The sequence below is a fragment of the Ornithodoros turicata genome, chromosome 10 (genome assembly GCF_037126465.1).
Source record: "Ornithodoros turicata isolate Travis chromosome 10, ASM3712646v1, whole genome shotgun sequence".
NCBI classification, from domain to species: Eukaryota; Metazoa; Arthropoda; class Arachnida; order Ixodida; family Argasidae; genus Ornithodoros; species Ornithodoros turicata.
Window position 1 is genome coordinate 31,661,297 of NC_088210.1, and position 26,379 is coordinate 31,687,675.

The following is a 26,379-nucleotide window of genomic DNA, read 5'->3' on the forward strand; positions in this document are numbered from 1 at the left end:
TCATCTGCGGTAAATTAAAAAGCAACAGAGAAGCGGAGAATCAAATTAATGTAGGCGCCATGTACAAGGGCCATATACGCATATTGAAGCAGCGAACCCGAAACTATCCAAGTGCCAATTAACTCAGCTTGCTCCGTCTTTTTTTTCTCAATACTTACGTTCTTAAGGCGGACTCTCTTCCTAAGAAAGTTTATGGGGAATTTTTGTTCGCAGGGTTCTCGTAAACCTCGTTAGATTTCTACACGAAACAGGTACAGGCGTGTTCCCCTCGAGTTTATCTAGGGAATGACATATTTTTGAAGGCCCCACGCGATCCACGATTTTTGGCAAATTAAAGTTTGTCAAATTTTCAATACATGGGAGATGCAAAAAAAAAAAAAAAATCGTTTCTCTCGGAACGCCCATTCGCGATATTTCGGCCAAACTGTGGTGTCATTCCCTATAACAGTCGGGGAATTGATTGCAATCAACAAATTCGACAAGCTTACTGCAGTTTTCCAGATCCCTGCGAATGAATATAATGGCTTTGTCGTGGCTATTGGCTTTGGCTATTGGCTTTGGCTATCACGTTCTGCACGCTGGCGTCGATTACATTACTTCCTTCAATCGCGGGAGGAAAGCAAAGGAGAGAAAACAATTTTGCGAAGGTGCAGCCAATAACTCTCTCCGGAAGCGAACGTTACCGAGACTGCATGAGTGCGTCTTAAGTTGAAACTACAAGCTAGGAAATGATACAACGCGTGTATAGCAGATAATCTCAGTGCCCCGGAACACTGCCATAATCGTTTGTGAAGGAATACGCACTTTTCTCGAATAGTTCCAGTACCCCATTTGGAAAGGGCCCCTTGTTTATTTCTCTCGGTGTGCCAAGTGGAGTGTTTCAGCTAACAAACTGTACACACACCATTAATCTCCACAATGCACACAGCTTCTGTCTTCTCTTTCTTTCTCTCTCTCTGTATATATATATATACAAATTAAAAATAGCCGAAGCTCTGTAGCTACACGCTGAGCATATGCTTATAATCTGACCGTGCGCTCCCAGCCAAGGACAACTGTTTTGTATTGTTGACTCTACCACAGAAGACTGTGTACTCATCTTCCTAAACCTTCCCTAGCCATTTAGCCCGCTAGTTATCCGTATCTTGCCTATTTCTATCCTCGAGTCAACAACTGTGACAAGTTCTAAAACATTGCCACATTGCTATCGCACTGAAGTGCGCAGCATCCCATCGTATATATACTCTCGAGGAGTGCCAACACCGCTGTGCTTCACGTTTAAACCACCCCGCATATCTTAATCAATTCCCTCCCCCCGGAAAGCTTTGAAATGCTGGAGAAATATAATTTCATCCGTACTTACTGACAGGGCAGAATACCGCCCCAATCATAATCACGAATCAAAGTTGTTATTTGCCCTTTTGTTTCGACATTCACACCGTGGTTGACACCATCGTGGACCCGCAGCGCGTGGCACTTCTCAACCGCGGTTCAGCATCGGAACCATGGTATATCGTTGAAGAACTTTAATATCTCTTTTGGAACATGTGATTGATCCCATGACAGTCCTTCCATCAACTTCTAAAATTCATCAATTTCAAAATAAAACATAAGTAGCAGCAGCAGCAGCAGCTCTGTGACCATCATATATTAATATACAAACTCATTTTCACACTCTTACGTAAAATATTTTTTCATATACACCATCTCTCGTTAAGTACCTCTGAGGATACGTATATGTACACACAGCAATCAACATGGTGCATCACTTGTCACGCATGCCTAGTTGTCTCAGTGAAAATTCACATTAAATGTAAAATATGTGTTCTTTTAGGAGCGTGAGTGTGTTCGGAATGGTTCTCACACCATTCAGTCACTCCTGAGTGCAAGCGACTATACGACTACTTAGAAATTGCGAGCGACGATGACTATAAATCGTGACTTTGCGTCAGCAAAATTGAAATAAATGACTCAAAAAAGAAAAGAAGAGAAAAAAACTATAACACGTTTACAGAGCAGATTAATACAAGAGCTCCCGGGGTTAGGGCTGTTGCATCCGTCCCGGTACTTATAGTTAAATTAAACTTGGAACTTAAAAACTTAGTTAAAACTTATAGTTTCACTTAACGTTCATCACTGACAGTAATGCCGAAAATCCGACGCGAATTAGTGAAGTAGTTTCTGTGCAATTTGGTGTAATGCATGGCAAGAGCAGAAGACGGATGTTGAGAGTACACCGGAATGCCCTCTCCAGAAATCAGAGATAACGTCACTCGGACACGGCCAATCGGGAGTGCCCTTTGGCGCTGACAAGGCCAATCAAGGAGCGGCCTTTGGCGACAGGGCAGCGGGTGGGAGGGCGTCTGCAGTTCTCGGAGTCTGCGATCGGCACGCGGAATGCCACTTCTGGGTCAGCGTCGGACGTGTTCGTAAAGCTCGGAGCGTAACACCGCGTAATGGAGGACCTTTCATTTAAGTGGTGCGAACGCGCAGCAGACGAGCACGGAGACAATCGCACGCGCTGCGCTCCCATTGGTGTGCCTGGCTTACGTCATCATGATGTTACTATCGCTTCGTTAGCTGCGGAGGAGTGCGAATCTTTAAAACACGTTTATTCAACATGTAAGCTGTTTTCGGTAGAGAAATTTGGCCCAGTAGACTGTGAAGTGGTTCCGAACAATAGGGGGTTTTAGGGAAACGTGGGAGGTGGCCGCGGGAGGAGTCACGTGCTTACGAGGACCAATAGGAAGGGCCGAGGCTCTCACCGCTCCACATGCCAGAGCTCGACACCGATGCTTTTTTTTTATTTTAAGCGTTTGTATCACACAAACTACCGCACGTAGAAAAATAATTACTTTTTCAATATTCCAGTGTGCAGTACACTGCGTACGTGATGCAACAAAAAATGTAAATCAGCGCGTCGTAACCCCTTTAATTCATGAGTAAAAAATAAGACGCGCACTTGTCCGGATTTCACGACTCCAATATTGCCTCGAATATATTGCTGATAATTGTTAGCTTGTTCAAAGTCCCTTTCATGGAACAGATCCTAAATTTATTACGGCTGCGCTGACCACTCCTGGTGGAGACCTGTCCACCGTATAAATAAGAGTCAGTGGTGCTCAAGTGCGCAACATTTAAAAAGCACCGATACAACGGTGCAGCATTAGAGGGAAGCACGTTCCGCGTAAAAGAATCGAAAGTAAGCTCTCAATCCAAGCTCAACTCCCCAGTCAACACCTTGTAACAAAGTTGTTGTTGTTTCTGCAAGAGAACTGGTCCCGTATCCAGAGGACACTGGGTTGTGTTTTGAGCCTCCTGGTACAGACTGAAAGAACCAAAGAGACGTGTTTTTTTTAGAACCACTGCGGCATGTGAACACTGTGCCGCGTGTTCAGAACCGTGCTTCAATGATGACAACAACGGAGGAACGTGAAAGACCGCCAGCAGAGGCGTCCAAGCTCAAACCATGATGACCCTACCTTCGCGGTCCTGGAAAAGCAAAAAGATTGCGTTGTGTCAGTTTCTGCTGTTACCGCCTGTCCTTGCAGTTCGTCATGCACAATGAGTGCTAGTACAGTGAAACCCGCGTATAACGATATTGACGGTAATCGCGAATTCCATCGTTATACGGGGTGCATCGTTAAACGAAGGCTGACCTAAATAGCGCGTCCCCGAAAAGTCGAGTCGCGCGCCACCCCGCGTGTAGCAAAAAAAGAAAAGAAAAGAAGATTCCCCATAGAACCAATGTATATTTTGACAGTAAAATCATGAACCATCGTTTTACGAGGAATATCGTTATACGCGATATCGCTATCCGCGGATTTCACTGTATAGGGTTGGACTTTGTATACAGAAACACATTTAACCTTTTGGTAATATGTACCCGCAAAGAGTGGTACAGTGGCTGTGCCTTTGTAATGTCTCTTAAGAGCTCAGTGCCAATGTCAGTCCCTATGGCTCCATCTGGTCCCCCAGCCGACCCCAACATTCCATATTCAATCGCGGCTGAAAGGACCCGTAATTTTGCGGGACTGTCGTCGATCAACCAATGTAATTTACCGTGGTCATGCGGCTGGGAGACAAGATGTAAACGCCTAGTGATCAACAGCTAAATGATTCAGCATTATGAACTCAGTATAAACCCTTGCCCTATGCCCTTCAGCCCTTGACTCAGTATCAAACCTATACCTATCTTAAACATTATCTTAAACCTAAACATAAACCTATCAGCCCTTGACTCAGTATAAACTATAGTAGTAGGATTACGTTTGTGACACATGTCAGTTCCATGAGCACTGTCAAGATAAATATACCGCAAGTTCCTAACGTACCTTATCTTTTCTGTAGCCCCTCTTTGTGCGGCTGGGGGAGACGCCGCCGGGCGGGTCCGTGACCACGGTGGAGAGGTATTTGCGGCCGTCAGTCGTCTGGCGAACGCATCTCGTAACTCCTTTCGAGGCGGTCACCAAGGGACGCACCGTCACTGATGATTGGTCTGTGGGGCACCGAAAGAGGACTACGCTTATACCGTACATTGCCATACCCAGGATCGTTGTATGGAGTTGACCGACGTTGGGGCCCTGAACGCTCAACGTCTCCTGCCCTCGAGTTTCGAACAAATCCTACACGAGACTTCGTGGTGATCAAAATCGAAACTGCATTCATTGATTGAATCGAAGATAAGCGAAATTCTCACATTGAATATTGGTAGGTTGACAACACCATAGAAATGTGCAGTACAACAAAGTAGGGGAAGTCTTCAGTATCGACCTTGCATTCGGACTTTGAAGTCTTACTTTCGCTCCGTCACAACCTCATTTGACAGGTCATCTCTAGTGACTCGAATTGGGTGTTGGCTACAGACACCGTGTAAGTGCCAGTGTATTTACCGCATATAACCGTTGTTAATACCACACGTCTCATATTGCATCTACTGCACTTCTTTGCATGTAAAAGAGACTCCTATTGGCTATTGGAACCGACCAATTGCTCATGAGACTGGAATGTTGTGGTTTCTAAAATAGGTGGAGTTGGCTTGCAATGCTCTTATCAACACTCAGTTGTGCTGTCAGCATAACAGATGCAAATGAGAGCCAGTTATAGGAGGAGGTATAATGGGAGAACCTAAAAACAACAGGGGTATCTGGAACACAAGCCAACGATACCATGGACAGTGAGTAATTCCTGACAACAGAGGGAGCCACAACTGAAATAAGAAATGCCACTTATTCGCAGATGTAACTGCCCATCACCGCAAAATTTCTGACCTGTTCCTCAAAATAAAACTGTAGAGACTGAAGTTTTCGGGAAATATTTTTTTCTAAATTCATGGGGGTAAAAATAGGGTAAATAAACACGTGTTCTAAATCCAAATGCGAATTCGTGTGGAAAAACTTCCACTATGCTAATATTCGGGAAGTAATTGGGCTCCGTTACTCAAACTAACTGCATTGACTGCGAACTAAACTCAAGACACGAAGTACAGACAAATTCTCACTTAGTTCTCAGTCGTGCAACAGCTTGTCAGCACCATTTTGCTTTTGTCTGACTCTACTGGTTTGGTACAAATGGTGATGTAACCGCATTTACTGCCAAACAAGTCGGGTTAAACCTGAAAACTTAAGGCTCTAAACGTGTGTTGTCAAAGGATGAAGCTACAGTAGATAATGTCAGACCATTTGCGCATGTATTTGGATCAACGTACATCTGTGCCACTCGTCTCTGTATTGAGCACCAAAACCTTACTCACCGTAATATTCTTCGACCACTTCTCGAATGCCTCCGGCCTTTCCATTGCCCCCACGCACAATTTTCGTCGTCACCTTTTTCTTCGTTGTCTTCGACGGTCCGCTGCTATCCACCTTGGTCACCAGCTCTACGTCTCTCGACGACCTCTTGACCTTCAACTTAGACCCACTGTCTGTTTGAACACCCCTTGTATTGCCAGCCTCGTCCCCGATCACATAAATCCTCTCTGCCGCTATCATGCCGTTTGGAGTCTGGGTGCTTGCCGAGGCCGTGGCCTTCTTACGCAATGGCCTTGGCATGTCTGTAGCGCTGAGCAGGTTAGGCACCGAATATGACTTAGGTCGCGCAAATAAATTACAGAGTTCTCGTCGGTTTCTAATCGAACCTTCAGACGACTGATTATGCTTCAAGTGACCGCCGCGCACAGTTCCGTCTGGACCTGTGGTCACGGTCGAACTTTCCGCTGAAACTGGTGCACGTTCCTTCAGGTCTTTCAGCGTTATGGAACGCATCCTCGGGATGGTTGACGTGCTCGACACAAGTGTTACGCCCCTTTGATCATCCGCGCTTTGCGGGTCTGGTTTGAGTGGTGAGGGTTGACCCTCGTCCGGTTCATTGCCGGTAACGTTCTTGAAGCCGTTTAACTTACGTTCCGTGACCTCTGCGGGGCGGTGTGAGCACCTGCTAACCGAGCCACCGTTCACGACATTCTTCGCGACATCATCCGCGGAAGACATTGCGCTGTCCGCGCCGTGTCGTCCATCGAGAGAGTCCCTCTCAAAAGGAGAGTCCTGTCTTGCACCTGACGTCACAGAGTTTATATCTGACACGTCATCTCCGTTCATGTACGGCCGGATGGCATCCAGGATGGAGGAAACTGCGTTTTCCTGTCCGCGAAGTAGACTACTAGGTTGTCCTGCTGCTGAATAATCGTCGACCGCGCGTTGACTCTCTCCGTCGACGTCATGTGACATTGTGTCTGAATGGCTAAGGCCTGCTGGTTCTTTGGCGTGAGCATTTGGAAAGTTTGTTTCAGGGCAGGGTGACGGTCCTGGACTAGACAGTACGGTTTCTTCGGGACAAGTCCCATTTTGATTTGATGGCGTCGCAGAGCTGCTCCTTGGTGTCGGACACGTTAAGCGCGCTGTGGCCAGCTCTGTCTTCTCGCTCTGCGATGAGCAGCACCTGTGCGGAGGAGAAGGACCTCGCGACAAGACGTGCGAAAAGACGGGGTGGCAGACTGGCACCGTGTAAACGTTCAGGGGCTGTGGCTGCTGAAAGACTCCAGTGCTGTGGAGAATGAGGAGCTGGCTTGCAGAGTTGGGAATTAAAGGATAACTTGAGTTCAGTAATTGGCTTTCATTGAATGCTACGGGAGGAGCACAGGCAGCAATGCCGTTAGCCGTCAGCGGAGCCTCTGGAGAGTGACCGTTGCCAAGCGTTTGCGTTTCGCTGTCCCTGCGTGGATGTTTCGTTCCGTTTGTTAAGGGAGGCATGGAAGGCGGCTCTCGGGTGCCGTTCAGAAAGTCTGGTGGAAGCACTGGAGGCGGAGGCGGAAATGAGAATGCTCGCACCTCACTTGGTTTGGGGAACGTGTCCTCAGGAACTGAGTGGCCATTTTGGGTCAGGGTGGAGTCTCCCTGGAATTGTGGCTTACTTTCGGTTTGTGGTGTGCTGAGAGGCTTGTCTGGTGTGGTGGCACCAGGACGTTTGTGATCTGTGAAGGAGAAAGGGAAATTTCATGCTTATCCTCTATGGTCTGTTGTTGTTAATTTTATTTCTAGGTTAGGTAATACACAATGGAAGGGAGCTCCATGTTAACGTTATACACAGTACAATGTTATACAAAGAGTGTAGGATCCCTGAGCAAGCTGATTTGAAACGACCACCAAAACACACAGAAATGTCCCTTTTGTTTTTCTTACTGGGAGCTGGGTCAAAAATTTTACGTAACACACATTACATCCTTGAAATTGAACATGAAAGAACTGATGTTCTGAGGCTGGAACAACAAAGAAGGGACAATTACAAACAAAGCCTCAATTTGCCTAAGAAATTAACAATGAATGATTAAAGTCACTGAAAATGCCCTGGACCGGCAATCCAGAAGATGTGGGTTCGAGTCCTACAGCTGGCTAACCTTTTCAATGACTTTCATCTTTCATCCTTGAAATACTGCTTTGTACACGTTGCATCACATATTACTGGAATTCAGTCAATATCGTCAAGACAGAAATTTAGTCAATATCGCTGTATCATCATAACAGTGTTACGAATCATCATCATGGGTGTTCCCAGGATTTTTTCCAAGACTAAAGAGCGCACTTTTTCACAAGCGACCTCGGAGCTCCAGGGGGGGGCCAAGGCCCCTCCTTGCCCCCCCTCTCGGTACGCTCACGCGCATCACAGTTGCAAACCCATATCGCTCTACCTACATTTACTCCCGAAGCCAAAATTTTCTACGTGCTCTGTCCAGTGCTCACCCTATTCTGAGTTCATTACTGACAATATTATCGCATTCATTGACAATAATATGTGAGCTAAACACCCACAACGAGTAAATCCACACGGCTTACCAGCCACGGATTGAGGGGACGACCGCTTCTTCAGCAGACACTTCAGTTCCTCCATCAGCGCTTGCTTCCTCGTATGCTTCTCAGAGTCCGAACTGTCCTCGGACTCCCGCGACGGAGCGAGGGAGTCAGCCGTGCAGCTAGCCTTCGTCGGCAGCTCATCTTCCGTGCCTTCTGCTTCGCTGAAGATTTCGTCCAGGAACTTGGAACGGGATTCCACGGTGGCCATTCTATCGGCCCTGGGTGGTTCCTTCGGCTGCACGTCCACGATCCTCGGGGCGTTGTCTCCTGGCTCAGAGAGTGCGCTGTGGGTGCTTGTGTGCGAGGCTTATCGAGGAAGGGAAAGCAGTGTTAGTGCAGTAGAAGGGATAGGGAAACTAAAAAAGACAGTGTGTGCAGAGAATATGTTGGTTGTGCTGCTAAACACTAACGTTAAGAAGTAGTGACTGAACTATAGAGACACTAACGTTGAGTTCAGGGTTGCGGAATCAGATAACCATTCCATTCCTATTCCATTCCGAGGAATGAAGATTTGCGATAATTCCATTATTTTCAATTCCTCAGAATGAAAAGGTATTATGGCCAATTCCCACTCCTGGAATGGCTTTGCAACTCCATTCCATTCCTTTAATTCCACCAATAAAAGAAAAGGGACCGATAACCGGTAGAGGACATTCACATTACCCATCACGGAAAAAGCAAAAAGACGAGGTTATTTCGCCCTTAACCATGTGGCACCCAGACCAGTCCATTTCAATTCCATTCCACCTGAGAAAAAAATGCCTAATTCCATTCCATTCCTAGGACAGTTTAAACCATTCCATTCCAATTCCATTCTGGGTTCTTATAAATCTGGAATGATTCTGGAATCATTCCAACTCCGGAGTGGCAACTCCTCAACCCTGGTCGAGTTTGCTTGGCTACTCGGAACAATACGAGGTGACTTTGCACTATTCCTGTCACACACTATACCAGCGCTGGATCTAAGAACGACACATTTAAGCTCCGCCCACGCTTGTTCCTGTTGGCTGCAGTGGCGATCCGAGTCGCTCTACAGCGCGGCAACTGCAGCAGTACCGAAACTACAGGATCCCATAGGAGTCCTACAGGTGGTACATGGTTGCCAGCAATATTATTTCTTAGGCGGAGTATCTCTCTTTGGGGTAGACAGGCTAAGGTTGAACACAGCGACGGATGTCAGATTTGGGAAATCCCCCAAAATTCATTGGAGCACTGTTTTTTTAATATCACGGCTCTATTTCAGAAATTTAGAAAGCATTATAAATTAACGAAAGCATTCAACATAAGCGAATACAGTTGCACTTTTATTGATTTACAGATGACACCCGTAGTATGTACACCAGCTAAACAATAGCTACGTAAGAACACGGTACAAAATTAGGGGCCATTACGGACTTTGGCTTCCACATTATCTTCCCTGCTTTACCCTTTTAAGTCTGTATATATATATTCATGTCCTCCATGTAGATAGCTTGGAGCGCGATCACTTTCTGCGTGTAATGCGTGTTGTTTCGGTGATGTGGACCCCTTTACCTTTACATGAGGGCAGCGGAATGCGGTACATACTTTTGAGTATGCTGTTTTCGCCGGTACGATCCTTGGCCGGTACCACCGTGGTGGTTTCTACCGTCAGATACTCCCTCGGCGAGGCTTTCCCCGTGTCGGACTTGTAGTCGTTCTGCTGTGGAGCTTCGGCTTGTCGTGTTTTTGGTAAAGTGCTCTCATCGTCGCCGAATTCACCTGCGTAAGCAGAGGGAACAATTACAACGAAGTCTCTACTGAAACATTGCTCTTTCCAAGCAGAGGAGGAAGCGTGACGTCGAACATGATGTGGAGCGTACACGTAAGGATGTCACGCGCCTGCAGAGCGGGCTTTGCCTGCCAAGCACAGCTGTCGCGCAGTGAAGCGCACTTTAAGTAGAACCCCCTCCTCCAAGCAACGCAACAAATATTGGACCAATATTGGCAATGCCGGACCAATGTTGGACCAAGATTGGGACAGTATTGCCAATATTGGGCCAACATGTTGTGCTGCTTGGGTCTGACACTTTGTGAACGGGCGTTACGCGCCTGTAGAGCGGGCTTTGCCTGCTAAGCACGGAAGTCATACAGTGAAGCGTATTTTAGGAACTCGTTCGAAATGCACGGTTACAACGTTACACTTCACAGCCGAAGTCTTGCGTACCTCTCTTGGTGCCTTACAAGTTACTTGAAGAGGTACCTTGAAGGTACCTCGGAGTTTTTGGTTCCCTGCTTTTTGGCTACAATGATACGGCTGAAGCTTGCGAGCACTTCCATCAATAAGGGTAAGCGCGTAAGATACGAAACGCATTCTCAGAACTTTGTGAACGTCCGCATATAACGATGCTCTCATACCACGATTGCCTTTGCTCATTGCTCTCAAGCGGGACCGCCTGTATTACAGCTGATACACCTACCTGAGAGTCTGTGCGTCCTGTGGCGAGTGTTTTCGTCTTTACGCTTTTGAATTTCCTTAACCCACACTGGCGGTTCGGTCGTCGTTATAGGCTTGTGCAGACATTCCGTCGACACAGACACGCCATCATGTTTCGGTGTCTCTGATAAGGACTTATCTGCGCGGGAATAAATCAAGAAATACCGTTAGAAGCAAAGCATATGCAGAAACGCGTGCAACAGAAACACGGGGCAACCAATGTCATATAACGTATCGGTTTCAATAGAACTCAGTCCATCAATCAATTAATGATGTCTGTAATAGACGATTTTACGAAGATGCGCGCGCCACCAAGCGCGCAGCGCAAAGGAGCATGGGAACTTTGAGGGACACTGCTCCGTCGTCTGCTTCGGTTATGGTTTACCCCGTCTGACGCTGCTGCTGCGCACACCAGGAATGTTGTTGTTCTTCTTCTACCTCCGCCTCTGGTTGTCTCGTACTACCGTAAGCTATAAGTTCCCATGAGACCTTGCGTGCCACAGGTGGCGCTTGCTTTTCTAAAATGGTCTATGGTGGCTGTATGCAAAGAAATGGCGTCACTGTTTACATCGTTGGCGCATTCGTCGGTAACTTGCTCTCCAAAATGAGTTTTTGTCGTGAAAACATGCCTACCAAGCCTATCCCAGTCGATGCCGCTGTTGCGCTTGCGTTGAGCCTCCTGCACCCAAGATGGAGCATCCTCCGTTGCTGCCTCAAGCTCGGGCTTGGGCCTTGGCGACAGCCTCCTGGAGAATCCGGAATCCCGAAGCTTGGGTCGCATCTGAACGCTGGCGCTCCGCTTCAAGTTCGTCGGCGATCGAATCCGTGGAGGCACTGTAAATGCCAACACATGTTAGCTTCCGGCAGAAAAGAATCAGAGAAAAACTATACTGTAGCCCTAGGCTTGGCAAAGTGCGTAAGATTGGGGAGAGGGGTTCAGCCCGGAGCAACTCGTTCGTACCGCTACAGAAAACAGAAATCTGATACTGACCATCGTTAGCTGATCTTGCGCCTTCCCGTTGACCTTCAATGACTTCTACTCGCTTTGGTTGCAGAAACTGTGACGCCGTCGGGACCTGATAAGAGAAACGTGCAAAGTAAACTTAAACATTTATCTTATCTCAAGCAAGCCGAGAACTGAAGGGTATCACTGTGAGTGATAAACATCTCAATAAGAATCCTTCGATCACAGTTTTATGCTACTTCCGCGTCAGACGGAGAAAAATATTTTGGCAGAATACAGTGCAGGGTAGACTGTAGATAAGGTAGAAGATAAGATAAGAAGATGGAACACACTGTAGAATGCAATGTAATCTAATGTAATGTAATTGATCATATAAATTAGGTAGATAAGATAGAAGATAAGAGATAGAACACAATGTAGAATACACAATGTAAAATAGACTGTAGATAAGGGAGAAGATACGATAAGAAGGCAGAACACAATGTAAGATAGACTGCAGATAAGACAGAAGAAATGTAATGTATTTATCTAATGCTCTTGGATAGATGCTCTAATGCAGTTGAGCAATTTGTATCAAAACTCTCGGCTCATGTATAGGCATAACTACACAATGTTTGTTTCTTGAGATTAGATTGTTGATTACATGATTGTGGTTTCCTGTGGATTATCTGCTTTCTGATGATTTTACTGTTGCTCTTTCACTCTGTAAGACCACACCAACTTAGGCCACCTTCACGGAGCCACCTTAGACCAGTAGTACGCAATTAATCATATAGATAAGGTACAAGATAAGATAAGAAGATAGAACACAATGTGGAGCACAATGTAATTAATCATATAAATGAGGCAGCATCCAGAAGAGAGGAGATTTACTCTGCAGGGGAAAAACTTCAGAACGTCAACGTACCTTTTCTCTGCCCTGTTGCTTAACTTCTTTCTCCGCTAGACCATCATCCACTCTCGAGGTCTCCTTTTTCTTTTGCGGTCGCGGCAGTCCACTTCCGTCGCACTCTTCGCCGAACGGACTCCTCAGAAGTCTCCGAGGCGACGCGGGCGACGCGGTCTCGCCAGGTCGCGACGTCTGAAAGACGACGTTAAGAGGAGGCGTCTTCTCGACGTGCCGCAGCTGGACGTTCAAGAAGGGCGGCTTCTCGTCCTCGGTCGAGCTGCTGGTCGTCCCCGACGACTGCGTGCTGTCCGAGACGATGTTGAAGTCGTCGGACAACTTTCGCTCGGGAGCTGCGCATCGTTTTTCCGAGGAAGGAAAGTGAACAAAATAGACGTTGAAACGAAACGTGCACCTCATTGGTGATGAGGCCAATGAGTTATGGCATTGGCCTTTGGTGTGAACACAAGTTCAATGAAAAACGAGAGGAAAGTGGTGCAGTAGCTTCGAGAAGGCTATTGGGGTATAGCTATCCAGTGGCAATAACGCTACTAGCGCGGCACATGCTGTAGCCGTACACTCTAAAAACAGAACTTCACCGCATAGCACGCTGCGCCCCAATATTGTCACGAATTATAGTGTTATCGCTGCTGATTGGAAGACAGACGGGGCGTACGCCTTTTTGTGGCAATTTTCATATATACAAATTGCCGCAAAAAAGGCGTACGCCCCCCTCTATCTCCGAATCAGAAGCGATAACCCTATCATTCGTGGCAATGGTTGGCGCACAGCGTGCTATGGGGCGAAGTTCTGTTTTTTGAGTGTACACTCTTAAAAATGAACTTCACCGCATAGCACGCTCCTAGCTAACCATTATCTACCATTATCTCTTATATTATTTGTTGAAAACGGGGGGCGTACGCCTTTTTGTGACAATTATGAACGCCTCCCGTTTTCAACAAATCAGGGCAGGTAACGATATCATTCGAGATGTTGGTTAGCTACGAGCGTGCTATGAGGTGAAGTTGATTTTTAAGAGTGTAGGCAACAAATAACATACAAACACCAGCCCGCTTATAGCGTATAGCTAGGATGATACGAGCCTTCCACGTTCAGATTAGGAAGAGACGCGGGTTCGAACCCCGCCACTGTTTTTTTTAACTCCGTGTCAGCGCCGCGAAGCAACTGTGGCCACGAACGGCGTACAGATGTGGGCAGATGGAGAGAGGACAGCAGGAAGGAGTGAGGGGACAGGGGAGGGGATTAGTATGTGTCCTGGGCCGACTTCAGAGGGAAAACTGTGCCGACCTTCGTCTGGAAAGTCTTCGGAAAACACACGGAAAACCTTCAGAGACAGCACAGCCGGTGGTAGGATTCGAACCCACTACCTTCTTAGTCTTCAGCCCGACCTCGGCTACACCCGACGAGCGGGTTTCCGGCAGACTTTTCAGACGAGTGTCAGCGCAGTTTCCCCTGAAGTCGGCCCAGGCGGCGTTCTAACCCTCTCTCAATCTGTCTACGCTTGTACGCTGCTCATAGCTACAGTTTTTTTTTATATAATTGGGTGTTTACGTCGCGAGACAACTGAGATCTCATAGCTACAGTTGCTTCGCAGCGCTAACACGGAATTGAAAAAAAAAATAAAAATAAAAAATAAAAAACGGGGCGGACTGACGAAATCGGCTGCGCATTTGATTGACACTGTGCCGATTTGCAGGGCCATCGTTAGCGCTAAATTTCCGGTGAAACCTTTTTTTTTTTTTCAAAATGTCTTTAATGAAATTTTTAGTAAAAACCATTTAATGTTTTGTGAACATAACGAAGGTAACAACAGCACTGAGGGTAGCATACACACACAAACCAAACAGCACTGACACTGTTTAGTGATGATGTTATCTTTTGCGAAACAGGTTTTTTTTTTTTTTTCATACGTTGCTATTGCGATGGTAAACACAATTTGAGCGTACCGCGAACGGTGTCTGCTGATCACGTGCTGGTGTCGCTGTCACGTGACCCTATAAAAAGCAACGGACGGACATACACTGTGGTTCGCCCTATACGAAGCTGCCCATAAGAAAGGGAAGAAGTAGAAGGACCTTCAAAAGGCAGCTCCACATTGTTTTTCTTTTTCTGTCTAATCTAATCTGTCTGATATAAAGAAAATAAAACGGGAATGACAAAAAAAGGGGCTGAAAATTCCTCGTTTCCATTCAAACTCAATTCACGATGCAAATTTACCTCAGAAGAGCTTCACCGAAACAGAGGCATAATCTAATCTTGCCCGAGGAAACGATTGTTTCATTCTATTATACTAAATCATCAGAACCCGATTGGCTGTAAGGAGTTTTAAATTTACAACGCAGTTACTGCACTGCATAACAAATGACATTTTACGAAACAAGAGAGAGACTACATGTTTAAACGCGTGATGCAGGCAGTTAAAGAAAAACTCGAGAAAGAAATTCTTTATTGCTTGGAACCCACAAACACTTTCGCTTTGATCACACCGCCTCTGTGCGTTACACTAAATTAAGAACACATACTGTACGTCTCGGACTATTTACACAATATTCGTCGAGACAAATACAGCGAACGAAATGGTTTTTTTTTTATTACTTAAACAGATGACACCGCAAAGATCGGACCTGAGACAAAGCAATAACGACAAAAGAATTCTTCTGCAAGGGAGTTTTAAAAGAACAGGTCCCAGATCGAGTTTGAGCTAAAAATAACCTGTAACACGAAGGCCTCTCAACATATAGGCCAGCGGTTGGATAAGCCCGCCTTGACCGAGTGATCTTTCCGTAACAAGGTTCGTGCGCTGCACACTAACGTGCAGAAGGTACGTTACTGGGTGTATTTCGTGGTTAACGGGAGGCCGATCGTGATGTCGTGATATATACCGGGTGACTCAGTTAAATCCCCGGGCTAAATAATTCGTGAACGGTCGCACCCATCGACGAGCTCTCTTTTTTTTTTGCAAGTATCAGTCCGATACCCTCCTACAAGCTGAACACCGCGTGAATGAGTGTGAGGCGCTCATTATTTAAATAAAGGTTCAAATGAGTTTCGTAAAAAAAGAAAAAAAAAGAAAAAGACGTAACTTCTAAAGCAGAGCGCTATCGGCATTAAAACGGGCACTACCCATTTTGGGACCTTCAGTGAGCACCTCTTAGCGAAAGACCTGCAACCGAAGCGGGTCATTTGTTGCAGTAATTAATTGGTTTCGGTGTGTAGATATTTTTGTCGCGGCTGGTCGCGGTGAAGCTCAAAAGGACATAATTCATTGGTGGATAAGGGAGTGGAAGAGCGTCCTTTTGCGCTTCACTGCGACCAGCCGCGACAAACATATATAAACCGAAACCAATTAATTACTGCAACAAATGACCAGCTTCAGCGGCAGATTTTTCTCTAAAGGGTGTCCACTGAAGGTCCCAAAAGGGGTAGTACCCATTTTAATGCCGACAGCGCCCTGTTTTAGAAATTCCGTTTTTTTACGAAGCTCATTCGAATTTTTATTTAAATAATGAGCGCCTCCAACTCATTCACACGGTGCACAGCTTGTAGGTGGCATCGGACTGATACTTGTAAAAACAGAAAGCTCGTCGATTGGTGCCCCCGTTCGCGAATTATTTAGCCCGGGGAATTATCTGAGACACCCTGTAGAGAGACCGATATTGATTTTTTAAAATTATTATTATTATTATTGAAGTGTTAACCGAAGCTGCTTTCGACAAGGCTGGTCTGATCGTCTATCCAACTCCATTTTCAGAATCCTTCACTGCGGACGATTTTCTGGTTTTTCGAGAAAAAAAACCGGTCATTCAAGACGTTATTAAACCAGAAAAAAAAAATGTTTCCTTAAAGATAGATCTAATGCTGATTCTAGCTATTGCTTCTTTATGCCATGCTTCTAATACATCTTTCGACACGCATGCTCCATAAACCTGCATTTTTATTCGACACGCGTCGCACTCGGTAATCTTTTCTATTTTGGCTACTAAATCATTACGGCAAATTCTCCAGCTAAGATGGACTCGCCGCCAGATAAAAAGCAGACGACATGGCTAGCAGACGACACGCGAATTAAGAGCAGACGAGAGGTGGGCCATATGAAAGCAGACGACACGCTTCCTCCATTTCGGGCTTACAGATTGCGAACGCGCTTTTCCTTTCACTCACATCGAAGTGGCGAAGCGTGTCGTCTGCTATTTAGAGAACAAACGCTAACGCAGACGGAAGTGCACATATAGTGAGGAAGTGACCGAGACAAGGATTTGATCGTGTGTAATAGGAAGAGTGCAAGGTATTTACAGCTGTAGAAGCGAAGCTATCTGAAGTTAAGGCTGCAATATTGCGACATAGACGTTCACGTGCATTCGGTTGTCTAAGCAGACGACACACAAATTTTCGGCAGACGACGCCACATTTCCAACAACATTGAACGTTGGGCAGAGTTACGTTAAAATGAAGCATATTTGCATATATATATATATATATCTTTATCTTCAGGCTACTTGTATTGCTGCTTTGCATTATGCGCCGTACATTATAGTCTAGGGTATCACATTATGCAGTGATATACACTTTCAGTTTGGGTAATGAAAAAAACGGTAGATAATATTATCTTACACATGGCGGTGCAATGTTCTAGTCAGGTAAACACACCCCAGCATTCTGAACTGTAAAGCATTTAAGTGTTCTTTTTTTAATTTTTGAGGTACCGAGGTTGTAGTACGCGTTCAGCGGGAGCAGAATACACAGCAGCCGGTATACGCAGGTCGACAACCTTTTTGCGTACACAGATGTAACGGTCGCTCTTTCTTCGTTGTTCTTTCTTTCTCTCTCTTTTTTTTTTCCTTCTCATTGAAAAGCGGAGGCCGGTCCGATCGCCTGCGTTGTGGTACTCCTTTCCCACTTCCTAAACAGAAAAATGCCGATTCCGCTACCTGTTCGGTTATTGCCACACATTTTCTTTTTTCCTCCTAAAATAAGGTTCGACGCGGTAAGGAAGTCAAGATATTGTGCTCAGAAAAGTTTTTTACGACAACCTGTACTTAGGTGTTACAGCTGAAAGAAACCGCGGTATTGTGTTTTTGCATGGGGATGAGGAGAATGTACGTCAGAAACGGCTTTTTCTTTCTCTCTCTCTCTCTCTCTATTATGAGTTAAGAGCTGTCACTCGTATGACACCACGTGATACCCTAAGACCACGTGACGTGTTACGAAGCTTGCCGTCTGCTATTTCCGCGAGAGCTGATTAGATAATTTTGTAGAAGACTGAAGGACGGGACAAGACACAATCCTTGATGGAACCATCGCATAAAAAAGAAAAAAAAAACACAAACAATTGTGTTGAGGGTCGGAACAGATGAGTAAAGGCTTAGTTAACTAATAACGCAAACACGGCTTGATGCATTCTACATGGCAGATACAAAAATCACAATCGTGACCGTTTCGACAATTACGATCTTTTTCTCTTTTTTTTTTTTTTTGCTATTGAAGAATGCGAGGAAGAAGTTATGAGACAGAATGTGCAAATATCGAAGGGATGATGACAGGTGTTCAGACAGTACTTTACGAACCTGTTTCTAACAAGGACTTGCTTCAGCCTCAACGAATTAAACGAACAGATAACGCATCAATTTCATCACTTAGCGAGAGTAGCCGATGAAACTAGACCCCTCAGCAGCACAAGCAGCCGATCGCAGGCGCAGAAATTTTGTGTCTGAAATCGTCTGCAACGATGCGCCAAAGCAGACGACATAGCAGACGACACAGTGTTCTGCTTTCATCGAGGGCGCATCGGCAACTTCCATTACCCCAAAATGAGAAATAAGGGCGAAAATAAAAATATGAAGGTAGAAGAAGACAAACCTGTGCATTCCTGACCATCACTACCGGCATACTCATCCTGCATCCTTGTCATGATCACACGAAAACGGCGTCATCCGAACGTGACCACCATAACTTTAGCAGACGACACCGTGGCATCGTTCACTGGCTCACACAAAATCTATCTCCCGTTCCATCTCAAGATCTCGATTAAAAAAACTACACTTTTCCGCCACTCCTGCCGCATAAAATTCTTATTAGAATTCTTCTGGGAACGCCACGGAGAAGCAGACGACAATTCCAAAGCAGACGAAACGCGATTCATTTCTCAGCTACGCTGCCATCCTAGGAGAAAGGAAAGCGAATGTAGGACGAGAGGAGGAAGAATCCTTTCACCTACCTCCATACACCGCTCTCCTCCGTTAAATTCGTGCGCGAAACAGGGGACTACTTTTCTCTCATCGGCAAGCCCTTATCAATATTTATTCAGGCCGGTCAGAGTGAGGATAAAGTTGGACATGTTTCACGAGACGTGACGAGATCGCGGAGTGATTCAACGAAAAAAATAACATAACGGGGTTAGATAGCGAGATTCGTTAATAACGCACGGAGTCGAGGAGAAAAGTAGGATTCGTTGGGAGGAGATGAAATGCAAAAACAGTTTAAAACCTAACGGGTTTCAGAAACGAGGTAGAAAGGCTGCGAGTTTTATTTTTGTTATTGTGTAGTGCGTGCGTTTTCTTTTCGTTTATTTTTTTCTGTGCCCTTATGCTAGAAACCATTTCCGTTCGTCACGCCCGCCTAAACATATGACACGTGGGTGAGAATTAAGGAGAGGGTACAGTAAGTGCTTCCAGGTGTTTTATGGTTCCGGACGAATGTTTAGGTGAGTGGTAAGTGTAAGGTACCCACTGCGTCGCACGTACAACGTCGTGATGGTGAAGAGAGATAGAAATGAAAGGATATGTCGATAAAATTCAGTGTGATAATTTTTTTTTCGCACAGCTGCTCATGACGAAAGATAAGTGCAGTAATTGACCATGAAACTTGAGTAAATCATAAACAATCATATTTATGACGTCCCTAAACGTATTTTTGGAAAATTTTTTGCGCAAAATTTAACGAACGAAAATTCAATTTTTATAGACCGTTTCTACCACGATTTCCTCAGCTGCACGATGGGACTGCATATACTGCATGATAGCAAAAATGGTAATCTAAGAGCTACTATAAACGAAACAAACTCTAAACACATTCATGACAAGCATCCTCAGCTATAAAATCATCATCAGATAAAGGCTGACCACACCTTCCCCCTACATCACGCCCCCCCTCCCGCTCCCTCCAAATAATCAGATAAGGTGATGTTTCACAGATAAAAGTAGACTAATATTCGGTTACGCAGACCATTTAGTGAGACTGGTATTCGATAAGCGGTGCTGCATATATTGGATATCACATGACGTAAAAACAAAGAGGAATTGTCGATACCAATAAGTATTTTACGCCTTTCTTTCGAATTAACAAAGAATTCGTCCGCGCGAGGGCGTCATCTCGCGCAGGTTTATTCCGACGCGCCCACTACCGGCAATCTCGGCAGCTTCCCTGGCTCTCGCGACCTTGTAATATATGGAAGAGATATTCGTGCCTTCATAAATAGCCACGTCAAGGGTAATGGCCACGCGAACGTGAAAAGGAGGAGCAGGTTAATTGAAATTCCCACGTGTCACGCATAATTTATACGGGCGCATTGGATGACAGCGTGAATATTCGAAAAGAAAAAAAAGAAAGAGAGAGAAAAAAAGAAATCCTGATTGTCCTCGTTCTGGCAGAGGCTGTGGTCCGGAAAGGATACGCTTCGATAGGTTTTAGGAGTGACGATGTGCTCGGAAGTTGGGACGTTCATCTATCTAGGGGTGAAAGATAAGGGCTTATCGAACCATCATCCTGAATGACACGGTTAAAAAACGGAATGCGTATACGCCTTTTTGTGACTTATATGTAGTTACGTTAATTGTCACAAAAAGGCCTATACGCCCGGCGCTTTCTACAAATCAGGAGTGATAAAGGTTCGATAAAGGAGTGATAAAGTGATAAAAGTATCATTCTGCGCAACGGTTGGCCTTCACCGTGCCATGTGGTGACGTTCCGTGTGGTGAAGTTCTGCCACTAGGAGGTAATGGGGTTCGAATCCTCCCACCCGGCTGTGCTGTCTGAGGTTTTCCCTGGGTTATTTGCTGGTCGACTTTCCAGACAGTTATCCGTACAGACCCCCTGAAGTCGTCCCAGGACGCATATAAACCCCCCCCGTCTTCCGCTCTTTCCTGCTTGCTACAACTCTCTCTACGTCGGTTCACGCCTGTACGCCGCTTATAGCTACAGTTGCTTCGCGGCGCTTTCACAGAATGCTAGGTTCGAAACCCTGAAAACGATAGGTGGACACCCTACGCTTGTGAAGGAAGTTGCATATAAAAGAAAAAAGAAGAAGAATAAAAAACAAACAAACAAACAAACACGTTTTTGAAAGTTGTCAACTCGCATTTCTTTCACGTATTCTTCACGAGTGGAAAGATCGAAGTTATATGCCTGCGTCACATGGGGAGGCAGTCATTCCCACTTCGGGGACCGTCGTAGTCAATGAAGATAGGGGAAAACTTGGAGGTTCTAACAAGGGGCACAACAGTTTGATGAAGTACTGATGAAGCGTTTCGTCGGCCGTGAAGTCTTTCACAAGGTGTACCACTAGGGCCCGCTTAGCTTCCGCGCGTATGCCAATAGAAACCTAAGCGTACTTCGGTGCTTTCGCCAAAAAATCATTGCACATGTGCGTGCGCTACGAAAACGCTTGTTTTGTAGCGTTTTTCGCGCGCGGCGCACGCGTCCAAACAAGCCAGACAGCCAACGCTATCTGTGAACGGAGCTGACAACCACGTAACCTGCGTATGTGGGTCAGGTTGGTCGACCACGAAAGCGCGGGATATTTTTGAAGCAAAGAAACAGGCGGAAGTGATCGCACAGAATTACTTTCGCTTTGGTGGTGCTGAGAGGATTCCTCTGCTTATAATTTCTATGGAGAGGTTTATTGCGACGTAATAGAAGTCGTCCAATGACGCCATTTCCGTTAGTTTCCCTGTCCAGAGGATCGACTAAAGCAAGTCAGAGACACCAGTCGACTACTTTTATGCTTTGAAAGTAACATGTTTCGTCAAACGTTACATTAAAGTATCACGATCACGAACTAGGTAATGATAACGATGGACGATTTTACAAAGATGTGCGCGCCACCAAGTGCGCGGCGCAAAGCAGCATGGGAACTTTGAGGGACACTGCTCTGTCGTCTGCTTCGGTTATGGTTTACCCGTACTGTCGCTGCCGCTGCGCAGAGCCGGAATGTTATTGTTCTTCTTCTACTACCTCCGCCTCTGGGCGTCTCGCAATTCTATAAGGCGCATTAAGTTCCCATGAGCCCTTTCGTGCCACAGGTGGCGCTTGTTTGCGTAAAAAGGTATATTGACAGCCGAAGTGCAAGCTTAGTCTACGGGGACGTTGCATTACCTGGAGCACAGGGGGACAGAATGACGATTCATCATCGAAAAATGAAACACGTATACTCACAAGGGTTCCTGTTGTCTTTGCGCATGCGCCGCTCGAAACGTGACATCTTGATGCGAGGATAGACCGCGCTGACTGAACGCGTCAGCAAGGGCTTCTGTCCTGGAGCTGGAACCACCACTCGGTCCCTCATGTGACTCTCGGAGAGGTTAGTGCAAGAGATGCTGTGAGGCTCCTTCATGTTCGCTTCTGGAACGTGACGTCGCGAATATTCGAGAGGTCCTTACATTACAAACGCTTGGCTATGGAACCATAGCAACGTAAATGCAGAAGGCTAGTCACGCGTCTTACCGAAGTTCTCCCAATCAACGCGCGCATTCTGTTTCTGGCGAGCGATATGCATCCACTCCGGCTGTTGAGGCTGTTCGTCCGGCGTCGCGCTCGTTGCACGAGACAACGAGCGACACCGACGTTCAGGGTCCAGCTTCGGAGGTCTTCTGTGGTCCCAGGTCTGCAAGCCGCCCACTCGAAGGCTCTCGGAGCGGCCCACGCTGTTGGACCGTGGGGTCGGCTGCGAGCATGCAATGGTCCACGTTGCAACTCTATATCCGTTGGCGTTATATCACGTAAATATGAAATGAAGTTAACGGAGTTGTCTTACAGGAGCTGCCGTTGGAGGCGCTGCAGGTGGTGGTTTGGACGTGGGTACTGTGTCGCCGTCTGCCCGTGGTAGAATACGAAAGTTGACGCGAATTCCGGGGGACGGTGGGCCAAGACTAGAAGCTCGTCCGAGCTGAGCGTGTTTGTTGTCCTCGGCGCGGGATTCCCTCGTTGAGACCTCTCTGACATCCGGGCTGCGAGTGTCAAGATTTAAGCGACGTAATTACTGGACAAGCAGCCGTAAGCTACAAATCGAACCCGTCCATGAACCCTAACTTTCGAGGAGACACTCGAATAACCAATGTACCTAGTCCTATAGTATATTTAATTGAATACCTATATTGGTGTAATTATCTTATTGCAGGGCAGATATTTTTGTGGGGGAGCTACATTTGTGGTGTAACCCATGCTTCCAAAGAAGGGCGATGATGATGATGATTAGAGTTCTTATGGCGCACAAGCAAGGAACACCCCAAGAGAGAGAGAGAAAAGAAAAGGAGCAAACCGCGGAGTATAATCACAGCTTCAACACTCTTAAAAATGAACTTCGCCGCATAGCACGCTCCTAGCCAACCATCATCTCGAATGATATCGTTATCTGTCCTGATTTGTTGAAAACGGTAGGCGTACGCCTTTTTTGTGACAATTATGAACAGCATAAGTGTCACAAAAAAAGGCGTACGCCTCCCGTTTTCAACAAATCAGGACAGATAACGATATCATTCGAGATGATGGTTGGCTAGGAGCGTGCTATGCGGTGAAGTTCATTTTTAAGAGTGAAGTCCCCTACATTGCAACTGTTCCCTTTTAGTCCCCTGACCATGAAATTTACTCTTTATCATTGTTATTCTATGTAGTAGTTAGCCACGAAAGGGACTAAGATCTGTGGCAACGAATCTAGTGTTCAACTGGACTAAAACTGTTCTCTCCCCCCCCCCCCTTAGAGTGCAGAAACAGCTTCAAGTAATCATCCACTTTCGTCAGCATCATGGTTATTCGCTAACGCTCCGGGGATAGACGTACAAACAATGTCCTAACAGATTCGTACGTCCGATGGATATCTGAGGGATATCATTAGGACGTACGTATTCGTTAGGACATTATTCGTACATGCAGAGGATATTCGTTGTTGTTGGGGCTATAGGACCCTTCAGGCATCCTTTACTCGAGCTCGAGACGCTCCTTCCAACTCACCTTCCACCTTTTTCCGTTTCTTTGTGCCTCGGTAGCGTAGGCGAGTCCGCGAACTCCGCCGGCGGACTTAACGCCTCGTCCCCGACAAGCTGCGCTGTCCGAGGACCTGCGAGACCTGGATCTGGCGAACCCTTTCCAGAAGACGCCGAGTCCTGCGCTGCATCGGAACAGGACAGATCCAGGCTGCAGCCAGAATCCAAACTGGGGTCGCGACGATGGAGCAGGTGCTTTGTGGTCTCCACGTCGAGAATGAATCGACGCGCCCTCGGAGATGGTTGTGTCTTCTGGTCGGTAGAAGACACTGTGGTTCCTTTGATGTGCACTGTTGTTACTCGTGGGGTGTGCTGAGCAGGCTCTGTGGAAAAAGAGGATAAGACTATAGTTTGAGGGCTCAGTGAGTGAGTGGCCCCTACACTCTACACAAGCAGCACAACATCTTGGCCCAATATTGGCAATGCCGGCCCAATATTGGACCGACATTGGCAATGCCAGCCTAATATTGGCAATGCCGGCGCAATACTGGACCGACATTGGCAAACCGGCCCAATATTGGACCATCATTGGACCAATATTGAGCCAGTGTTGCCAATATCGGTCCAATATTGGGCCAAGATGTTGTGCCGCTTGCGTAACAACAGAGCTTCACCGCACAGCACGCTCCTAGCCAACAATCATCGCAAGTGACGTCGTTCCTTCCCCCGGATTTGCTGAAAACGGGGGGCGTACGCCATTTTTGTGGCATTATGCCGTTCATATAATTGCCACAAAAATGGCGTACGCCCCCCGTTTTCAACAAATCAAGGGAGACGAGGTTGTGATTCGGAATGATGGTTGGCTAAGAGCGTGTTGTGTGGCGAAGTTCATTTTTTAAGAGTGTATTTGAAACTTAAAGGAACAGCGAAACGCTCCCCCATAACTGTTTCATTTTTGCTCCAGCGGTGTTGCGAAACAAATAACGGTTCTAAATGATGGGATGTTCATAATTCATTCAGTTCTAAATAATAGTTCCTGTAAACGAACGACGACAGCAGCTGACCCCTGTACAGCCCTGTATCTTCTTCCTCACTTCCTGTAACCCACTCCTCCCATGTAACGCCCGTGTGGGACTTTTGGGAGCTCAATAAATTGATTGATTGATACAGCGCGCGAGAGAGGCCTCTGATCTGTACACCCTCTGCAGTCTCCGAATAGAGCTTCCCCGCATAGCACGTTCTCCGCTAACCATGCATTGCCACGAATGATAGGGTTACAGCTTCTGATTCGAAGAGCGAAGGGGCGTACGCCTTTTTGTAACAATTTGGATATATGATAATTGCCAGAAAAAGGCGTACGCCCCTCCTCTCAGTGTTCAAATCAGAAGCGATAACCCTATCATTCGTGGCAGTGCACTCTTACAAATGAACTTCACCGCATAGCACGCTCCTAGCCAACCATTATCTCGAATGATATCGTTATCTGTCCTGATTTGTTGAAAACGGTAGGCGGACGCCTTTTTTGTGACAATTATGAACAGCATAAGTGTCACAAAAAAGGCGTACGCCTCCCGTTTTCAACAAATCAGGGCAGATAACGATATCATTCGAGATAATGGTTGGCTAGGAGCGTGCTATGCGGTGAAGTTCATTTTTAAGAGTGTGGTTGGCGCACAACGTGCTATGCGGTGAAGTTCTGTTCTGAGAGTGTAGAAACCCTCCACCCATTGCTGCCTCATTCGGCACGCAGTATGGCGCCTGTGACGCATCTCCATGTCACGTGACTCAAAAGCTGCGCGTGACGTCATGCGCACGAGCCTCGAAGTATGGGGCATGTTGGTTTCTCATATAGATGCTTAGCACCGCGAAACAACTGTGGCTATGAGCCGTGTATATAGTATAGACGCTCTGTCGATTAAAACCCGAACGAGCGGCGGAATCATCCACGGGTTCGGGTACTTACTCGTCTCGGCTGCCATTTTCGGAGCGCTTATCTGGACCTTAGTAGATTTCGGCGCTCCGTTCAGGTCGCTGAGATTCTGGAATTTCAAAAGTGTTTTTAACAGGTATACAACGACTAATGGATATACAGTGAAACCCGCGTATAACGATATTGACGGTAATCGCGAACTCCATCGTTATACGGGGTACATCGTTAAACGAGGGCTGACCTAAATAGCGCGTCCCCGAAAAGTCGAGTCGCGCGCCACCCCGCGTGTAGCAAAAAAAAAAAAAAGAAGATTCCCCATAGAACCAATGTATATTTTGACGGTAAAATCATGAACCATCGTTTTACGAGGAATATCGTTATACGCGATATCGCTATCCGTGGGTTTTACTGTACTTGTAGAAAAAAAAGAAATAAAATAAAAACTACGGTAAATTGGAAAAAAAGAAGAAGAAAAGAAACGCCGAATCTTACCACGACAGTCTTCGTCACATGTCTTCCATTCGCCCCACGACCTGCGAAAAGACACTTGTCAGTGAAAGTAACATGATGAAGTGCAGGCTCTGAA

The 26,379-nt window shown here is 46.2% G+C and overlaps 1 protein-coding gene across 2 annotated transcripts in view; it reads right to left on the reverse strand.

Moving 5' to 3' along the window:
• Window positions 1–1,511: 1,511 nt before the first annotated feature.
• Window positions 1,512–26,379, reverse strand: part of LOC135369904 (uncharacterized) — a 60,320-nt gene continuing 35,452 nt past the window's right edge. Inside the window, exons 4-18 of one of the 2 annotated variants that reach the window (XM_064603495.1) lie at window positions 26,286–26,326; window positions 25,827–25,902; window positions 23,892–24,246; window positions 22,699–22,891; window positions 22,389–22,608; window positions 22,101–22,286; window positions 12,672–13,003; window positions 11,792–11,876; window positions 11,434–11,634; window positions 10,784–10,939; window positions 9,912–10,085; window positions 8,328–8,651; window positions 5,753–7,468; window positions 4,335–4,498; window positions 1,512–3,492 (exon numbers count right to left, since the gene is read on the reverse strand). In XM_064603495.1, coding sequence (XP_064459565.1) covers window positions 3,463–3,492; window positions 4,335–4,498; window positions 5,753–7,468; window positions 8,328–8,651; window positions 9,912–10,085; window positions 10,784–10,939; window positions 11,434–11,634; window positions 11,792–11,876; window positions 12,672–13,003; window positions 22,101–22,286; window positions 22,389–22,608; window positions 22,699–22,891; window positions 23,892–24,246; window positions 25,827–25,902; window positions 26,286–26,326 — 4,253 coding nt within the window. In that variant the 3' untranslated portion in view covers window positions 1,512–3,462. Of the gene's footprint in view, window positions 3,493–4,334; window positions 4,499–5,752; window positions 7,469–8,327; window positions 8,652–9,911; window positions 10,086–10,783; window positions 10,940–11,433; window positions 11,635–11,791; window positions 11,877–12,671; window positions 13,004–22,100; window positions 22,287–22,388; window positions 22,609–22,698; window positions 22,892–23,891; window positions 24,247–25,826; window positions 25,903–26,285; window positions 26,327–26,379 lie in introns of those variants that run through there. The other variant, XM_064603496.1, reaches the window with a different exon arrangement.